Source organism: Elephas maximus, chromosome 10, assembly GCF_024166365.1.
Source record: "Elephas maximus indicus isolate mEleMax1 chromosome 10, mEleMax1 primary haplotype, whole genome shotgun sequence".
Taxonomy (NCBI): domain Eukaryota; kingdom Metazoa; phylum Chordata; class Mammalia; order Proboscidea; family Elephantidae; genus Elephas; species Elephas maximus.
This window is the reverse complement of record NC_064828.1, coordinates 104,573,996-104,589,686: the sequence shown is the minus strand read 5'-3', so window position 1 is coordinate 104,589,686 and position 15,691 is coordinate 104,573,996. Positions and strand designations below refer to the sequence as shown.

Below are 15,691 nucleotides of genomic sequence, written 5' to 3'. Positions count from 1 at the left end.
TATCATTCTGTTGCCCCCATTTTTCTTCTACTTAAATTACACACTCTTCAGATACTAACACATTAGTTTCAGCCATTTGTTTGTGGTTTTTCTCTTTGCTATCAGAGTTTATCAGAGAAGACCTTTGATCCCCTGCCTTGGGACTGAGGGCAAACAGATGGCTTTGCCCTCAGGTGTCTGCTTCACAGACCCCTTTTAACTTTCCTTATGGCAGAAAAGTATTGGCTCTGTTCAATGGGACCAAGCGAGGTTTTTGTTTTTTTCTCCTGTTTGTTTTAAGGTGGGAAAAATGACATTATGTCATATGCTTGTTCCAAGAGTCCTGAAAAGGGAGAGAGAGTAGATATAATAATGATGCAGGAGAGAAGGGAAAAGATTGATGGAACACTATTCTTGAGAGGGATAAATCAGGTGCACAGTGGAGGTGGTCCTTTGCTACTAGCATAGTCAGTTCATCCTTAGAAATAGGGGACAGGGTTGAGTTACTGGCCACAGAGTTGGTGGATGGTAAGAAGGGATAGTTCGAGTTTATAGAAGGTCTTTTCCCATTGCTTCTATTTTCTCCCTGAGAATGAGGGAGGGAAAGGAAACATTGGAGATTGGAGAAGAGATTTGTATATATTTTGAACAAGATATAAAATAGACACCTAAGAAAGTGCGAGAGTGAGCGGATTAGGGAAATAAGTATGTTTGCAAGGTAGCATGAAAAGGCCCACTTGAGGTTCATGGTCATAAAAAGTGAAATGGGTTTACCTGATCGCATGTTTTTCTCTAGCCACATTAGCTGCATAGATGCAGGCAAAGAGTGGGTAGTGGATTGGCCTTAATCTTGTTTTACTATCTTTACTTCGTATGTATGGATCTATCAAGAATATATATTATTAGCTTTTGTGTTTTAAAAATGTACATATGGCATGTCATTGCAAATTGCTTTTTTATTTATTTTTAAAATTAATCCATGTTGATAAATCAGAATCTGTTTAATTCATCTAAGCTGCTGTGTAATACTCTAATACATTATCTGTTCCCTTACAGAGGGATATTTAGGTTTTCTGTTTTCTTATTACATTGCTACAGTTGCTTTTTTATTTTCTTCTGATTTTATTGATTTATTGGAGTTCTTTAAATAATCTAGATACTCATCCTTCATGGATTATATACTTTCACTTATCTCAAGTTTTTCACTAAGTCTTTAACTTAATGGTGTTTTTGCCATTATGAGATTTGACAGTTTAATATAGCCACATTTGCTAATTTTCTAAGGTTTACATTCTTTAAATGAAGAAATAAACTCTGTTCCCTCTCAAAGTAGTAAAGATATTGTCTTTAATTTTCCTTTAAGGTTAGAAGTTTTCTTTTTCACATTGAAGTCTTTACTAGGAATTAATTTTTGTGTATGAAGTAAGATGGGAATCTTATTTTATCCTTTTTTGTATAAATAGCCCAGTTGCCTTTGAACTGTGCATTGAATACTCAGTCCATCGTTCCCCTACTGATTTGAAATGCAACTTTCTTCATATTCCAAGTTCTTACATATAGTCGTGAGTCTACTTATAGGCTCTTCATTCAGTTCCATTTGCCTGTTCACCTCTCACTGTCTCAATACCGCAATATCTTAAAGCTCTTGACTTTATAGTAAGCCTTGAATCTGGAAAGATGAGATCTTTCTGCTCTTCACCCTTACCCTCTTTGCATTTTTTTTTTCTTATGTATCTATTTTTTGTTGTTGCTGAAGTATAGGAATGTCGTTTATCTTGTACATAAGAACCTTGCTGAATTTTTATTAGTTCCACTAATTTATAGATTAACCTGGATGTTTTCTGTAGATGACTATATATAGTAAAAGTAAAACCAAATGCACTATTTGCATTGTTTCTTTTCAGTTCTCATTAATGCCTTTTATTTTGTGTGTGTTTGGAGAGTGGGTGTTTTGGTTTGGTCTGGTTTTATTTCCCTGGACACTAAGTTTTATACATAGGTGTGTGTATTCTTATATATGTGTATTCTTGTTTTTGACTTTAGAGTATGCATCTTAGGGTTTAGTCACTTAGTATGGCATTTGCTCTAGGTTTTCAATACATAAACTATATTATTAGATTACAAGAATGTATTGACATTAAGAAAGTCTTGGAGTTTTTCTCTTTAATCACCAATGGTTATAATTACATACTTATAATTGTATATATATTACATAATTATATTTTTCCCACTCTTAAACCATCCTTGAATTCCTGGAATGAATTTTACTTTACATATTTTTTTATACATTACTGGATTTTGTTTGTTAATGCATTATTTCCAGTGGGTTCAAGCATAGTGACGATTGTGAGGATGGTGCAGGACTGGGCAGTGTTCACACTGTTTTACATTGAGTCACTATGAGTTGGAACTGACTTGGCAGCACGTAACAACAGCAGTGCTTTATTTAGGAAGTTATTGTCTAAGCTGACTTATAATCTTTCTTTTTAATATTGTGTTTGATTTTGCTATCAAGGTTATACTAACATCATGAAATGAATTTGGAGTAGTTTGTATAAGACAGAGATTCTTTTCCTCTGAAGGTTTGGTTCAGTGCACTTCCTTATCTACCTGGGACTTTTTTTTTTCTCTTTCCTTTTTGGTGAGTGTGAGTAGCTTTTCAAATATTGAATTAATAAAAAAAAAAAAAAGTAGTTATATTTAAGCTTTCTATTTCCTCTTGAGTCAGTTTTGGTAAGTCATATTTTTATAGAAAATCTTATATTTTATCTCATTTTCTTACTATGAAGTTCATAGAATTTTTGCTTTTTGTTTTTTTTTTAATGTAATTGTAGTACACTGCCATTTAAATTACTAATATTATTGATTTGTAACTTTCTACTTTTTCTTTAACCAATATTACCAGAGGTTTGCCCATTTTATTAATCTTCTATAAGAATCAGCTTTTGTCAAAGCCTCTCCAGTTTCTTTTTCTATTTCTTTGGTGTCTTTCCTTTGTCATTTCCTTCCATTTACTTTCTGAGTTTCTCTGAAACTCTTTTTCTAAACTTTTGAGATGAACATCTAACTCATTAATATTTAACCTTTCTTTTTAAAGAAAAGCATTTAAAACTATAGATTTTTTTTTTCCTAAGAATGGCTGTAGTTTCATCCCACAAGTTCTGATACATACTATTTTTATTGCTGTTTTAATATTCTACTTCTCATTGTGATTTATTTGTTAGCCCATGAATTATTTAGAAATGGGTTTTAAATTTTCAAATATGTAGGATTTTTGGGTATTTTTTTGGTAAATTAGTTCTAATTTTATTGCTTTGTGATTGGAGAACAAAATATAATTTTCATTCTTTGGTATTTGAGATTTGCTTTGTGACCTAGTATATGGTTAGCTTCTGTAAATGTGTTATATGTGCCTGAAAAGGCTGCGTTCTACAATTGTTGGATACAAAAGTTTTATATGTGCTCATGAATGGCATTTAAATCTTCTGTATCGTCACTGATTTTTTTCCTGCTTGATCTGTCATTTATAAGAGAGATGTATTAAAATACTCACTATGATTGTAGATTTGTCAATTTTTCCTTGAAGATCTCTTCCATTTTGCTTTATATGTTTTAAGGCTCTTCAGAATATTTTAGTATATCTTTTTCCCTCTCTTTACTTTGAATATTTCTTTGTCATTATGTTTTAGGTGTGCCTTTTGTAAATAACATATAGCTGGATTTTGTTTTTGATCCAGAGAGTTTCTGTCTTTTAACTGGTGAGTTAAATCTGTATATTATGATTGCTGATATGTTTTTATTTTACCTATCTTACTTTGTGTTTTTCTTTATCATATTTTCTATTTGCTTTTTTCCCACCTTTCCTGCCTTCTCCTTTATTAAGATTCTTTATTTCATTTTCTCCTAATGATTTAGAAGTTAAATACATTCTCTTTTCTTTTAGTGGTTATTATCCTAAAGTTTTTAACTTATGTACTGACTTAACAGAGCTTAAAGTGAACAATTTTCTCTATTTGTCATGACCACACAAGAATGTTAGAGGGTTTTAACTTCAATTATCCATCTCATTTAAAATTATGGTAATTTAGTGTTTTAGTCCCACCATGTATAATTTTCCTCCAGATTAATCATTATTTTGTAATTCTTGCTTTATAAATGCAGTGTTTGTTCAGATTTACTCACATGTTTACCTGTTTTTCTGCTTAATGGTGCATCTTGAATCTTGCATTTTTCTTTTGAGTTCAGTTTCTTTTTTTTTTCTTTTTGTAAGTTGTACTTTAGATGAAGGTTTACCAAGCAAATTAGTTTCTCGTTTAATAACTAATACACATACTGTTTTGTGACATTGGTTGCCAACCCCATGATGCATCAACACTCTCCCCTTCTTGACCTTGAGTTCCCCATTATAAGATTTCCTGTCCCCTCCTGCCTTCTCATCCTTCCCCCTAGGTTGGTGTGCCTGTATAGTCTCATTTTGTTTTATGGACCTGTCTAACCTTTAGCTGAAGGGTGAACCTCAGGAGTGACTTCAGTACTGAGTTAAAGGGGTCCCCAGGGGGCATACTCTCGGGGTTTCTCCAGTCTGTCAGACCAGTAGATCTGGTCTTTTTTTGTGAGTTAGAATATTGTTCCGCATGTTTCTCCAGGTCTGTCTGGGACCCTCTGTTGTGATTCCTGTCAGAGCAGTCGGTGGTAGTAGGCAGGTACCATCTAGTTGTGCTGAACTCAGTCTGGTAGGAGGCTGTGGTAGTTGAGGTCCATTAGTCCTTTGGACTAATCTTTCCTTTGTGTCTTTGGTTTTCTTCATTCTCCCTTGCTGCAGACGGGGTGGGACCAGTGGAGTATCTTAGATAGCTGCTCACAAGCTTTTAAGATCCCAGACGCGAGTCATCAAAGTAGAATGTAGAACATTTTCTTTGTAAACTGTTATGCCAGTTGAGCTAGATGTCCCCCGAGACCATAGTCCACAGCCCTCAGCCCTATAATTTGGTCCATCAGGGAGTTTGGATATGTCTATGAAGCTTCCATGACCTTGCCTTGGTCAAGTTCTACTGACTTCCTCAGTGTTGTGTTCAGTTTCTTTATTTCTCAAATATATCCTTTAGATTTCTTTTTAGCAAGAACCGATGAGTAGTAAACTGTCTTTTTATTTAAAATGCCTTTATTTTGCCCCCAATTTGTCTGTGTATGGACTTTTTTAATACACGTTTTTATTAACAAATAAAACAGATATGAAAAGCATATAAAACAAATATATAACTTGACGAATTATAAGGCAAACACTCTTGTAACCACCACTTGGGCCAAGAAATAGAATTTTGCCACACGTGGATATACTTTTATTTATTCTGCTTGGGACTCTTACAACGTTCTGAATAATTTTGTCAAGTGTATCTTCTAGTTTACCAATTCTCCCTATAGCTGTATCTCATCTGCTGTTTAATATGTCCATTGAGTTTTTTTTTAGTTTTTTTTCATTTATAAAGTTCTGTTTGGTTTTTTGTCACATTTTTACAGTCTTGTCTATCTTGCTATTTTTTTATGGTTCTTCTTCTTTTATGCCTTCCGTCTTTTACTACATACTTTCTAGTCTTTTACAAATTGTTCTAGTATTACAAGTAATTCTTCTGTTTGTTATATCTACTGAATCCAGTTCATTTATTTAGTAATTTTGAGGCTTCAGGGCTTTATCTGGAGAATCCTAGGTAGCTAAGTTGTAGCAATGTCTTTAGTATTGTCATGTACCCCAGAGTATCACAATGTTGGAACAAATTTTCTTACTTTCCCATACCATGTGTATCTGGGGCGGGAGGTGGTGGTGGTTAAATTCAGACTTCTAGTCTACAAGAGGCACAAGCCTAGGGATTCGATTTCATAGGGGAACATCGTTTGTTTTTAAGTTAGGGCCCAGGCAGAAACAAAGTGTGCTAGTGGGTGGATTTATTTTTCTAGGCTTCATTTTCTCTGACAGTTCAGCTTTCTTAGGTTCCAAGGTTTATGCACGAGTGGTAATTCAGTAGTTTGAGCTGAGAGCTTTATCCTCTGTCCTTACAAGGATGTTAAAACTCAAATTTCTGGGTTACTGACACCTATAAAAACTCATATTCCCATTCTCTGTGCAGCCATAGTATGAGGTATTATGCCTACCTTTCTGGCTTTCAGTGCCCTCCTCATTGTGGACACTTAGAGATTCCCCTTTCTTGTGAGCTTAGCCTTGATTGATTAACAATACAAGATTTTCTTCTCCTTCTCCTTCTCCTATCCCTACTTCCCCTCCTCCCTCTCTTCCCCCTCCTCTCCCCCCTTCCTCCTTTTTAATCAAACTCTTCTAGATATTTGTGGTGGGGGACTTTTTAAAACTAGGAGTCTTTCCAAATGCAGGATGGGAAAAAGTCGCACTTTTTATATTTAACTTACAGTTTTATCTATCATAAGCAGGTAATATCAGAACAAAACATTGGGAAATAAAGGCTAGAACTGATTTAATCAAATAAGTATTTACTGAGAAAAAACAACAGTTTAGCAGTTGATTTCTATTTGGAATTCTTACTACAGGGAGACCAGTTTTTTGTCTAATGTACCTGCTCCTTCTCTCTAAGGAATGGTGAAATCTTCTTAAACAGCTGATCACTTAAGCATGTCAATACTCCATATCATCTGGTAGGATGATGATGCTTTTTGCTATTTTTATATTCAAGTATATTCTCAGTCCTAAGCTTTTAATGTGTGGTTGCTTGAATAATAAATAATATTGTTGATGAAATATATGGGCTTAAATGTTAAATAGGTTTATTGACTATCCCCTTGAGAAAAATATTACTTTACAGGTATTTTGAACAAATTATGTACCATAATTATAATAGATTCTAGCTGCATTTAACCTAGCTTTTTAACAAGTAGTTAACAAAACGTTACCTTGAAATTTTCCTGACCGCATCAGAGACACTTTGGAATCTGTTTTATAGTGAACAATGAATTTTTGTCCTTGCGTTTTCTCTGTCACATCACATTGGTTTGTCTGCTTGCATCATTCTAGGCAAACACAAATTCAAAATTTAAAATCAGGGATTTTGTGTGTGTGTGTGTTTTAGGTGTAAGTTTACAGCTCAAGTTAGTTTCTCATACAAAAATTTATACACATATTGTTATGTGACCCTAGGTGCTATCCCTGTATTGTGACAGCACATTCCCCTTTCCATCTCTGATTTCCTGTATCCATTCACGTGAGCTCCTATCCCTTCCTTCTCATCTCACCTCCGGACAGGATCTGCCCATTTAGTCTCATGTATCTCCTTGATCTAAGAAGCACACACTTCATGAGTATTATTTTATGTTTTATAGTCCAGTGTAATCTTTTTCTGAAGAGTTGGCTTCAGGAATGGTTTTAGCCTTGGGTTAACAGAGAGTCTGGGGGCCATGTCTTCTGGGGTTCCTCTAGTCTCAGTCAGACCATTAAGTCTGGTCTTTTTACATAAATTTGAGTTCTGCACCCCACTTTTCTCCTGCGCTAAAATCAGGGATATTGTTAAGAGCAAAAGGTAAACTCTTAGGAAAGCAAGGCCGAGACACTAGAAGATAGAACCCAGAGGGAATAACACCTCCATTGGGGCACAGGAAGAGGAAACAGATACAGAACTGAAATGGCTAAGATGATCACGTTTCTAAAATAACAGAGAAGCTTTGTCTTTGTTAACTGTCCTTCTTCAGTGACTGTAACTTCCCAACACTTAAGCTTTTAGGTCTCCTAGAAAAAAAAAAATTTCTATCAAATAATTATTAATTAATTGCTATTATTTTATCATTTAGTTATTAGTAATTATTTAGTAATAATTATTTGCTTAGTAAACCTTACCTACAGTCCCTAAAAAAGGGGGAATATGCTATAAGTAAAACAATCACACAGAGAAGCTAAAATAAAAAGAGAATTCAGAAATCACATGGAGAAAGTGGAGGGAGGTATCTTTGAGCACTTAATTTGGCTCTGAGCTTATTCTAAGTCAAGACAATAAAGAAACAAGATACGTTATTCTCATTGTCACATAAAGCAAAACATGGCAACTGGTGGATACTACAAAACCTTTCTGGCACTAATTAATAAGGCATGTATTAATACCCTTTTTATATTAAACCTATGAATTTCTCCACCATGCATCTGTCAGTTTGTTGTACTGTGGTGGCTTGTGTGTTGCTGTGGTACTGGAAGCATTGCCACCAGTATTTCAAATACCAGTAGGGTTACCCTTGGTAGACAGGTTTTAGTGGAGACTAAAACAGACTAGGAAAAAGGGCATAACAGTCTACTTCTGAAAAATATTAGCCAGTAAAAGCCTTATGAATAGCCATGGAACATTGTCTGATATAGTGCTGGCAAGTGAGCCCCTCAAGTTGGAAGAAACTCAAAATTTACAGCTGGGGAAGAGCTGCCTCCTCGAAGTAGAGTTGACCTTAATGACGTGAGTGGAGTCAAGCTTTCGGGACTTTGATTTGCTGATGCAGCACAACTCAATATGAAAAGAAACAGCTGCACACATCCATTAATAACCAGAACGTGAAATATATGAAGTATGAATCTAGGAAAACTGAAAGTCATCAAAAGTGAAATGGAACGCATAAAGATCGATATCCTAGGCATTAGTGAGCTGAAATGGACTGGTACTGGCCATTCTGAATTGGGCCATCATATGGTCTACTATACTGGTAATGAAAACTTGAAGAGGAATGGCATCGCATTCATTGTCAAAAAGAACATTTCAAGATCTGTCCTCAAGTACAGTGCTGTCAGTGATAGGATAATATCCACATGACTACAAGGAAGACCAGTTAATGTGATTATTATTCAAATTTACACACCAACCACTAGGGCCAAAGATGAAGAAATTGAAGATTTTTCATCAACTTCTGTAGTATGAAATAGCTAGAACATGCAATCAGGATGCATTGTTAAGTACTGGTGATTGGAATGCAAAACCTGGAGGCAAAGAAAAAGGATCAGTAGTTGGAAAATACGGCCTTGGTGATAGAAACAACGCTGGAGATCACATGATAGGATTTTGCAAGACCAGCAACTTCTTCATTGCAAATACCATATTTCAGCAACATAAACAGTGACTGTACATAGAGTACACATAGGCCACACCAGATGGAATTCATGGGAATCAAGTTAACTACATCTATGGAAAGAGAAAACGGAGAAGCTCAGTATCATCAGTCAGAACAAGGCTGGGGCAGACTTCAGAACAGACCATCAATTACTCATATGCCAATTCAATTTAAACCTGAAGAAACTGGAGCAAGTCGACGAGAGCCGAAGTGTAACCTTGAGTATATCCCACTTGAATTTAGAGACCATCTCAGGTATAGATTTGACATGTCGAACACTAATGACTGAAGACCAGATGAGTTGTGTAATGACATCAGAGACGTCATACATGATGTCTTAGGCTGGGTTCTCTAGAGAAGCAAAACAAGTAAAGGGTATAGACATCTATAGAGAGAGCTTTGTATCAAAGAAATGGCTCATGAGGTTGTAGAGGCTGGAACATCCCAAGTCTGTGGTCAGGCTGGAGGCTTTTCCTGATTAATGTAACCACAGGGGCTGGCAAACCCCAGGTTGACAGGTCAGACAGCAGGGCTCTTGCTTACAGGCTGCGAAGATTGACAGATCCCAAGAGCGGCAGGCAAGACAGCAGGTAAGCTGCTAGCTCAAGTCCCAAGAACTGAAGGGCAAACGAACAGGAGCCAGCTGCAGGATCCAGAGTGATCAAAAGCCTGTGAGCCTTGCCAGAAAGTCCACCTATAAGGAATGCAGGCCACACCCCCAACGAGATGCCTTTTCAACTAATTAGCTACTCAAACAACAGACCCTAAGATGGAAGTGATCAGATTATATCAAATCTTATCATAGAAGTGATCACATCATCATACGACTACCAAACTACATCATAACTGCCAAACAACTGAGAATCATGTCCCAGCTAAGTTGACACACAACCTTAACAATCACACAGGAAGAAAGCAAAGGCCATTAAAAAGACCAAAAGGGATGTCAAAAGAGACTCCAAAACTTGCTCTTGAACGTAGAGTAACTAGGCAAAAGGGAGAAATGGTGAAGTGAAAGAGCTGAACAGAAGATTTCAGAGGGCAGCTCAAGAAGATGAAGTATTATAATGAAAAGTGCAAAGACCCAGAATTAGAAAAACAAAAGGGTAGAGCACACTCCGCATTTCTTAGGCTGAAAGAACTGAAAGAAAAATTCAAGCCTCATATTGCAGTTTTAAAGGATTCTACAGGGAAATTATTGAATGATACAAGAAGCATCAAAAGCAGATGTAAGTACAGAGTCACTGTACCAAAAAGAAGTGGTCAGCGTTCAGTCATCTCAGGAGTTTAGCATATAATCAAGAACCAATGGTACTGAAGGAAGAAGTCCACGCTGAGGCATAGGCAAAAAACGAGGCTCCAGGTGCTGACGGAATACCAACAGAGATGTTTCGGTGAATGATGGCAGGGCTGGAGGTGCTCACTCATCTATGCCAAGAAATTTGGAGAACAGCTACCTGGCCAACCAACTGGAAGAGATCCGTATATGTATTCATTCCAAAAAAAGATGATCCAATAGAATGCGGAAATTATTGAATAATATCATTAATATCACGTGCAAGTAAAATTTTGCTGATGATCATTCGAAAGCGGTTGCAACGGTACATCAACAGGGAACTGCCCGAAATTCAATCTGGGTTCAGAAGAGGATGTGGAACAAGGGATATCATTGCCAATGTCAGATGAATGGATCTTGGCTGAAAGCAGAGAGTACCAGAAAGATGTTTACCTGTCTTCTATTGACTGGGCAAAGGCATTCTGCTATGTGGGTCATAATAAATTATGGATAACATTGTAAAGAATGGAAATTCCAGAACATTTAGTTGTGCTCATGAGGAATCTATACATAGATCGAGAGGCAGTTGTTTAAACAGAAGAAGGGAATACTCCATGGTTTAAAGTCAGGAAAGGTTTCTGTCAGGTTTGTATCCTTTCACCACACTTATTCAGGTATATGCTGAGCAGATAATCCAAGAAGCTGGACTATATGAAGAAGAACGGGGCATCAGGATTGGAGGAAGACTCGTTAAGAACCTTCGATATGCAGATGACCTAAACCTTGCTTGCTGAAATTGAAGAGAACTTGAAGCACTTAACTAATGAAGATCAAGGGCTACAGCTTTCAGTATGGATTACACCTCAATAAAAAGCAACAAAATTCCTCACAACTGGACCAGTAAGCAACATCATGATAAATGGAGAAAAGATTGAAGATGTCCAGAACTTCATTTTCCTTGAATCCATCCATAATCTATGCCCATGGAAGCAGCAGTCAAGAAATCAAATGACGTATTGCATTGGGCAGATCTGCTGCAAAAGAACTCTTTAAAGTGTTAAAAAGCAAAGATGTCACTTTAGGAACTAAGGTGCATTTGACCCAAGCCCTGTTATTTTCAGTCACCTCATGTGCATGTGAAAGCTAGACAATGAATAAGGAAGACGGAATAAGAATTGACGCCTTTGAATTATGGTGCTGGGGAAGAATATTGAATATACCATGGACTGCCAGAAGAACAAACAAACCTGTCCTGGAAGAAGTACAGCCAGGAGCCTTCTTGAAACGAGCATGATGAGACTTCTCACATACGCTGGACATGTTATCAGGAGGGACCAGTGCCTGGAGAAGGACATCATGCATGGTAAAATAGAGGTTCAGTGAAAGAGAGGAAGACCCTCAATGAGATGGATTGACACCGTTGCTGCAACAGTGGGCTCAAGCATAACAAAGACTGTGAGGATGGCACAGGACCAGGCAGTGTTTCCTTCTGTTGTGCACAGGGTTGCTGTGTGTCAGAACCAACTGGATGGCACCTAACAACAACGACATGAATATCTAGTGTTTTGGAGAAGAGATTCCACTTGTTCGTGACTTTCAATTTATAAAATTTAATTATTGTCTCATACTGAGAAGGAAATCTGCAGAATTTCTGAATGATATGTGACATGGAGCTGCCTGTGAATGAAAATGAAAATGTATATTAGCTTCTTAAGTAACAAAAATCTAGAGAAGTAATACTCAAAAACTCACCATCCTTTTATTCATAAACCTGTTGGAGAATTATTTTTATGTGTTTTCAGTATTAAAACTTGATCCAGGATATACTGATTTCAAAGTGGTTTAAAGGTTCTAAGATGAGATCAAATAAATACTATGAATTAGTAATTTTGTATGTCACTGTATCTCAGCTAAGTAATTATTTTTGCTTTGGGTTTTAAAAAAAGGCTGTAACATAATAGTATAGTAATGGAAGTTTGAGATTTTTTAAAAAATTAATTGTTGAAGAATTTCACTTTTAGTAATTCAGTGAACAGATGAATGCTTCTTAATATGCATTTATTTTTGCATAACCATGTCCAACAAAATGTTAAAAATTATTCATTGCTTTTTGTACATAAATTTGTGTTAAATCAATTTTATTTAGCATTAACCTTTCCAGTAGTTTGCCACACAGTAAGCATTTGATGATGCAAAAGAATAGTGACATTTGATATATGATTTATATTAGCTATTTATTAACATTACTCTGACAGTTAACAAAAAAAAGAAAATTTCCTGTAGGTTGAAGCATAAATGAATTCTTTCTTTTCGTTTTAGGGGGATGGTAATCTTTCAAGTATATGCAGCATGTTCAAATAAATTCATTATATCCACTGCCTCTGTGGGTCTGTTTAACTTTGAGCCAGTGAAGCAGGGAACTTCTACCACTTCTAAAACATTGCCAGAGCAGTGTTCTTTATGGTTAAAAAAATGTAAATGAAAGGAGCGCTGATTTTTCCTGAAGTCTTGACAGTGGAAGAAGAGTAAGGTAGACACTGGAAAGTTTCCTCTCAAATAGTTTTGTGAAATATTTCAATGAAAAGTACCTTTACATTCGCAGATATGGCCATCGAATGTACATTATTAAAGAATTTTTTTCCCTATGTAATGTATCTACAAAACAACTTACTCTCCATTACTAGGTTGGGTTGAGTGATATGACACAGTTGGTCATTTTAAAAATTAGTGTACTTTAGAGGTTTCTTTAACTTTCAGACCTAGCATATTAAATTAGCCTTTTTGACTTTTTAAAGTTGTACAAAAGAAACAACTGTTTTTAAGAGACCGTGTTTTTTAAAAAGACTGTTTTGCTAGTCATGACTAAGCATACCATTGGCATTGCCAAACATGCAAGAAATAAGATGAAGACACGTTTTTTCATCTTTGATTTCCCAGTTCCCCTTCTTAGCAGTCTTCCTTCTGTCTTCAAGTTTCTCAGTGTTTTCCCAGTCTTTCCCATATGGAAATAAAGTAATTTATGCTAAAATGTTATAGAGGCCATGTTACTCTACTATTTACATTTTTTAAAAAGAATGGTTAGCCAACCAATAATTGACACACCATAAAAAAAAAACCTGTTGCCGTTGAATTGCTTCCGACCCATAGCAACCCTAGAGGACAGAGTAGAACTGACCCTAGGGTTTCCAAGGAGTGGCTCATGGATTAGAACTGCTGACCTTTTGGTTAGCAGCTATATCGCTTAACCACTGCCCCATACACAAACCAAGAAACAAGGAGGGGGAGGAAGGGTGGATGGATGGGTGGAGGTAGGGGTTCAGTCATCACAGGAGAAGTCTTCCTGACAGGACATTTACCCAGGACTTTTTTCATACTATGTAGGTAAGGTCTATTCTGGTGAGGAGGGGGTCTGTCAGGAGACTCTACCAATACTTGGTGTATCCCAGCCACTGATTTGTATTTATTTACTTTATTCTTTTGTCACTTGTACTAGCTTGAAATCAAGTCACTGTTTTTTTGTTTGTTTAAGGCTGAAAGAGCATATTCCTTTTGTGGAACTATTGAATACATGGCACCAGATATTGTCAAAGGGGGAGATTCAGGACATGACAAGGTATGTTCTATTTTTGAGGCTTCTCTGTATATCTCCATAAGATAGAAGAATCGTAGTTAATGACTTAGGTACAGTGTCTCTTCAGCAGATTTCTCTTTCTGCTGTTGACTGTCTTACCTTCATTTTTTTCTTTTCTTTGCTTTTTATACCCAAACATATTAGAATATATAAAGTTTTGGAGAAAAAAGATAATAGAAAGATTAGCAAATTCTAGATTTTCTTTCTTAAGGTTTTATTGGTAAGGATTTTTGTTTGATTTATAAAGTGACATTCTTGTTAAAGTGGAACATCAAACTTGACTAATTCTTCAAATAATTTTTATTTTATTTCCATTAAAAGAGCCTGTATCTTGAACCAAGCACCAATTGCAACTCCTTTTTTAAAAAAAATCATTCTTTTTCTGTTGCATGGGGCCTTGGTCTTTTAGAACACAACTGTGCCACTTATAATACAGAGGTGCCACTGAAAACATAAACTGTGCACCTTGCTCCCCTCTAAAGGTGAATGATTTTGGATGGTGCTTGTTGGCATTATTCATTTCTGCTAGAAACACATAGGAGTCCTTGGTTGGTGCAGATGGTTAAGCGTTTGACTACTAGCCCAAAGGTTGGCAGTATGAACCCACCTAAAGGCTCCTTAGAAGACAGACCTGACAGTCTGCTTCTGAAAGGTCGCAGCTTTGAAAACCCTATGAAGCAATTCTACTCTGCACATTTGGAGTTGCCATGAGTAGGAATCAACTCGATGGCAACCAGCAACAGAGAAACATTCAGAAACATGTTGTATGTCCTTTTAGTTGATATTTGCTTTCTAGGAGGTCACCGAGACAGCAAATGAAAAGGGGTTCACTCATATTTTCTTATTCCCAATTTCTGCCTTAAACTTTGTAAGAAATACTGCAAACGTTGTTGAATACTTCTTTAGCGAAAATAACCATTGTAACAATCCTAGGAGGGAAAAAAACTCCTGTATTCAGAATAGTCTGTCTGTTTCCCTAAGCGCTCTGAAATGCTCAACTTTTTCCTCTTCCCTTCCCCTCGTGTGTGCAAAATGAAGATTGTAGGAGAGGCTTGCTAAGTGATTGTTATAAAATCTAGGTCACTTTTTTTTTTTTTCCTTCCCTTAATAAAGGGTACAGATTTGCTCAGTTTTTTCTTAACACTTTTACTTTATTAATAACTTTCTCCAGATAAGGAATTCTGACTATTCTGCACTCTTCATCTTCCCCTCTTCTTAGCCCCTTTTCAGAGGCCCACATTAAGCAATCCAAATATCTGACTATGGAGAAATCTTTGGTGTCCTCCCTAGTGACTAATCATGTATTCAAAAGCCCATTTCTTCAAGTTTGGATAGTGTTGGTTTCAAACCCATGGCTAAACTCTGGTTCTTGGCCTGTATTGGTTTAAGAGCATCCTTTCAAATCCAATGACAAAGCACGCTAAGAGTTCTGGATTAAATGACAGTGACACTGCTTCTATAAATTAAAAAAAAAAAAACCCAAACCAGTTGCTGTGGAGTTGATTTCAACTCATAGCGACCCTGTAGGGTAGAGTAGAACTGCATCTTTACAGAAGCAGACTGCCGCCTCTTTCTCCCGTGGAATGGTTGGTGGGCTTGAACCATCCATCTTTCGGTTAGCAGCTAAGCACTTAACTACTGTGCCACCTGCGCTCTGCTTGTATAAATTCAAGATTTGAATTGCTAGGCTAATCTGCGTCATGGTA

At 36.4% G+C, this 15,691-nt stretch overlaps 1 protein-coding gene across 7 annotated transcripts in view; it reads left to right on the top strand.

Moving 5' to 3' along the window:
- Window positions 1–15,691, top strand: part of RPS6KA5 (ribosomal protein S6 kinase A5) — a 199,889-nt gene that overhangs the window by 136,695 nt on the left and 47,503 nt on the right. For 6 of the 7 annotated variants that reach the window (XM_049898429.1, XM_049898427.1, XM_049898426.1 and 3 more), the window contains one exon: window positions 13,884–13,967. In XM_049898429.1, the coding sequence (XP_049754386.1) occupies window positions 13,884–13,967 (84 nt within the window). Of the gene's footprint in view, window positions 1–3,680; window positions 3,738–13,883; window positions 13,968–15,691 lie in introns of those variants that run through there. The other variant, XM_049898428.1, reaches the window with a different exon arrangement.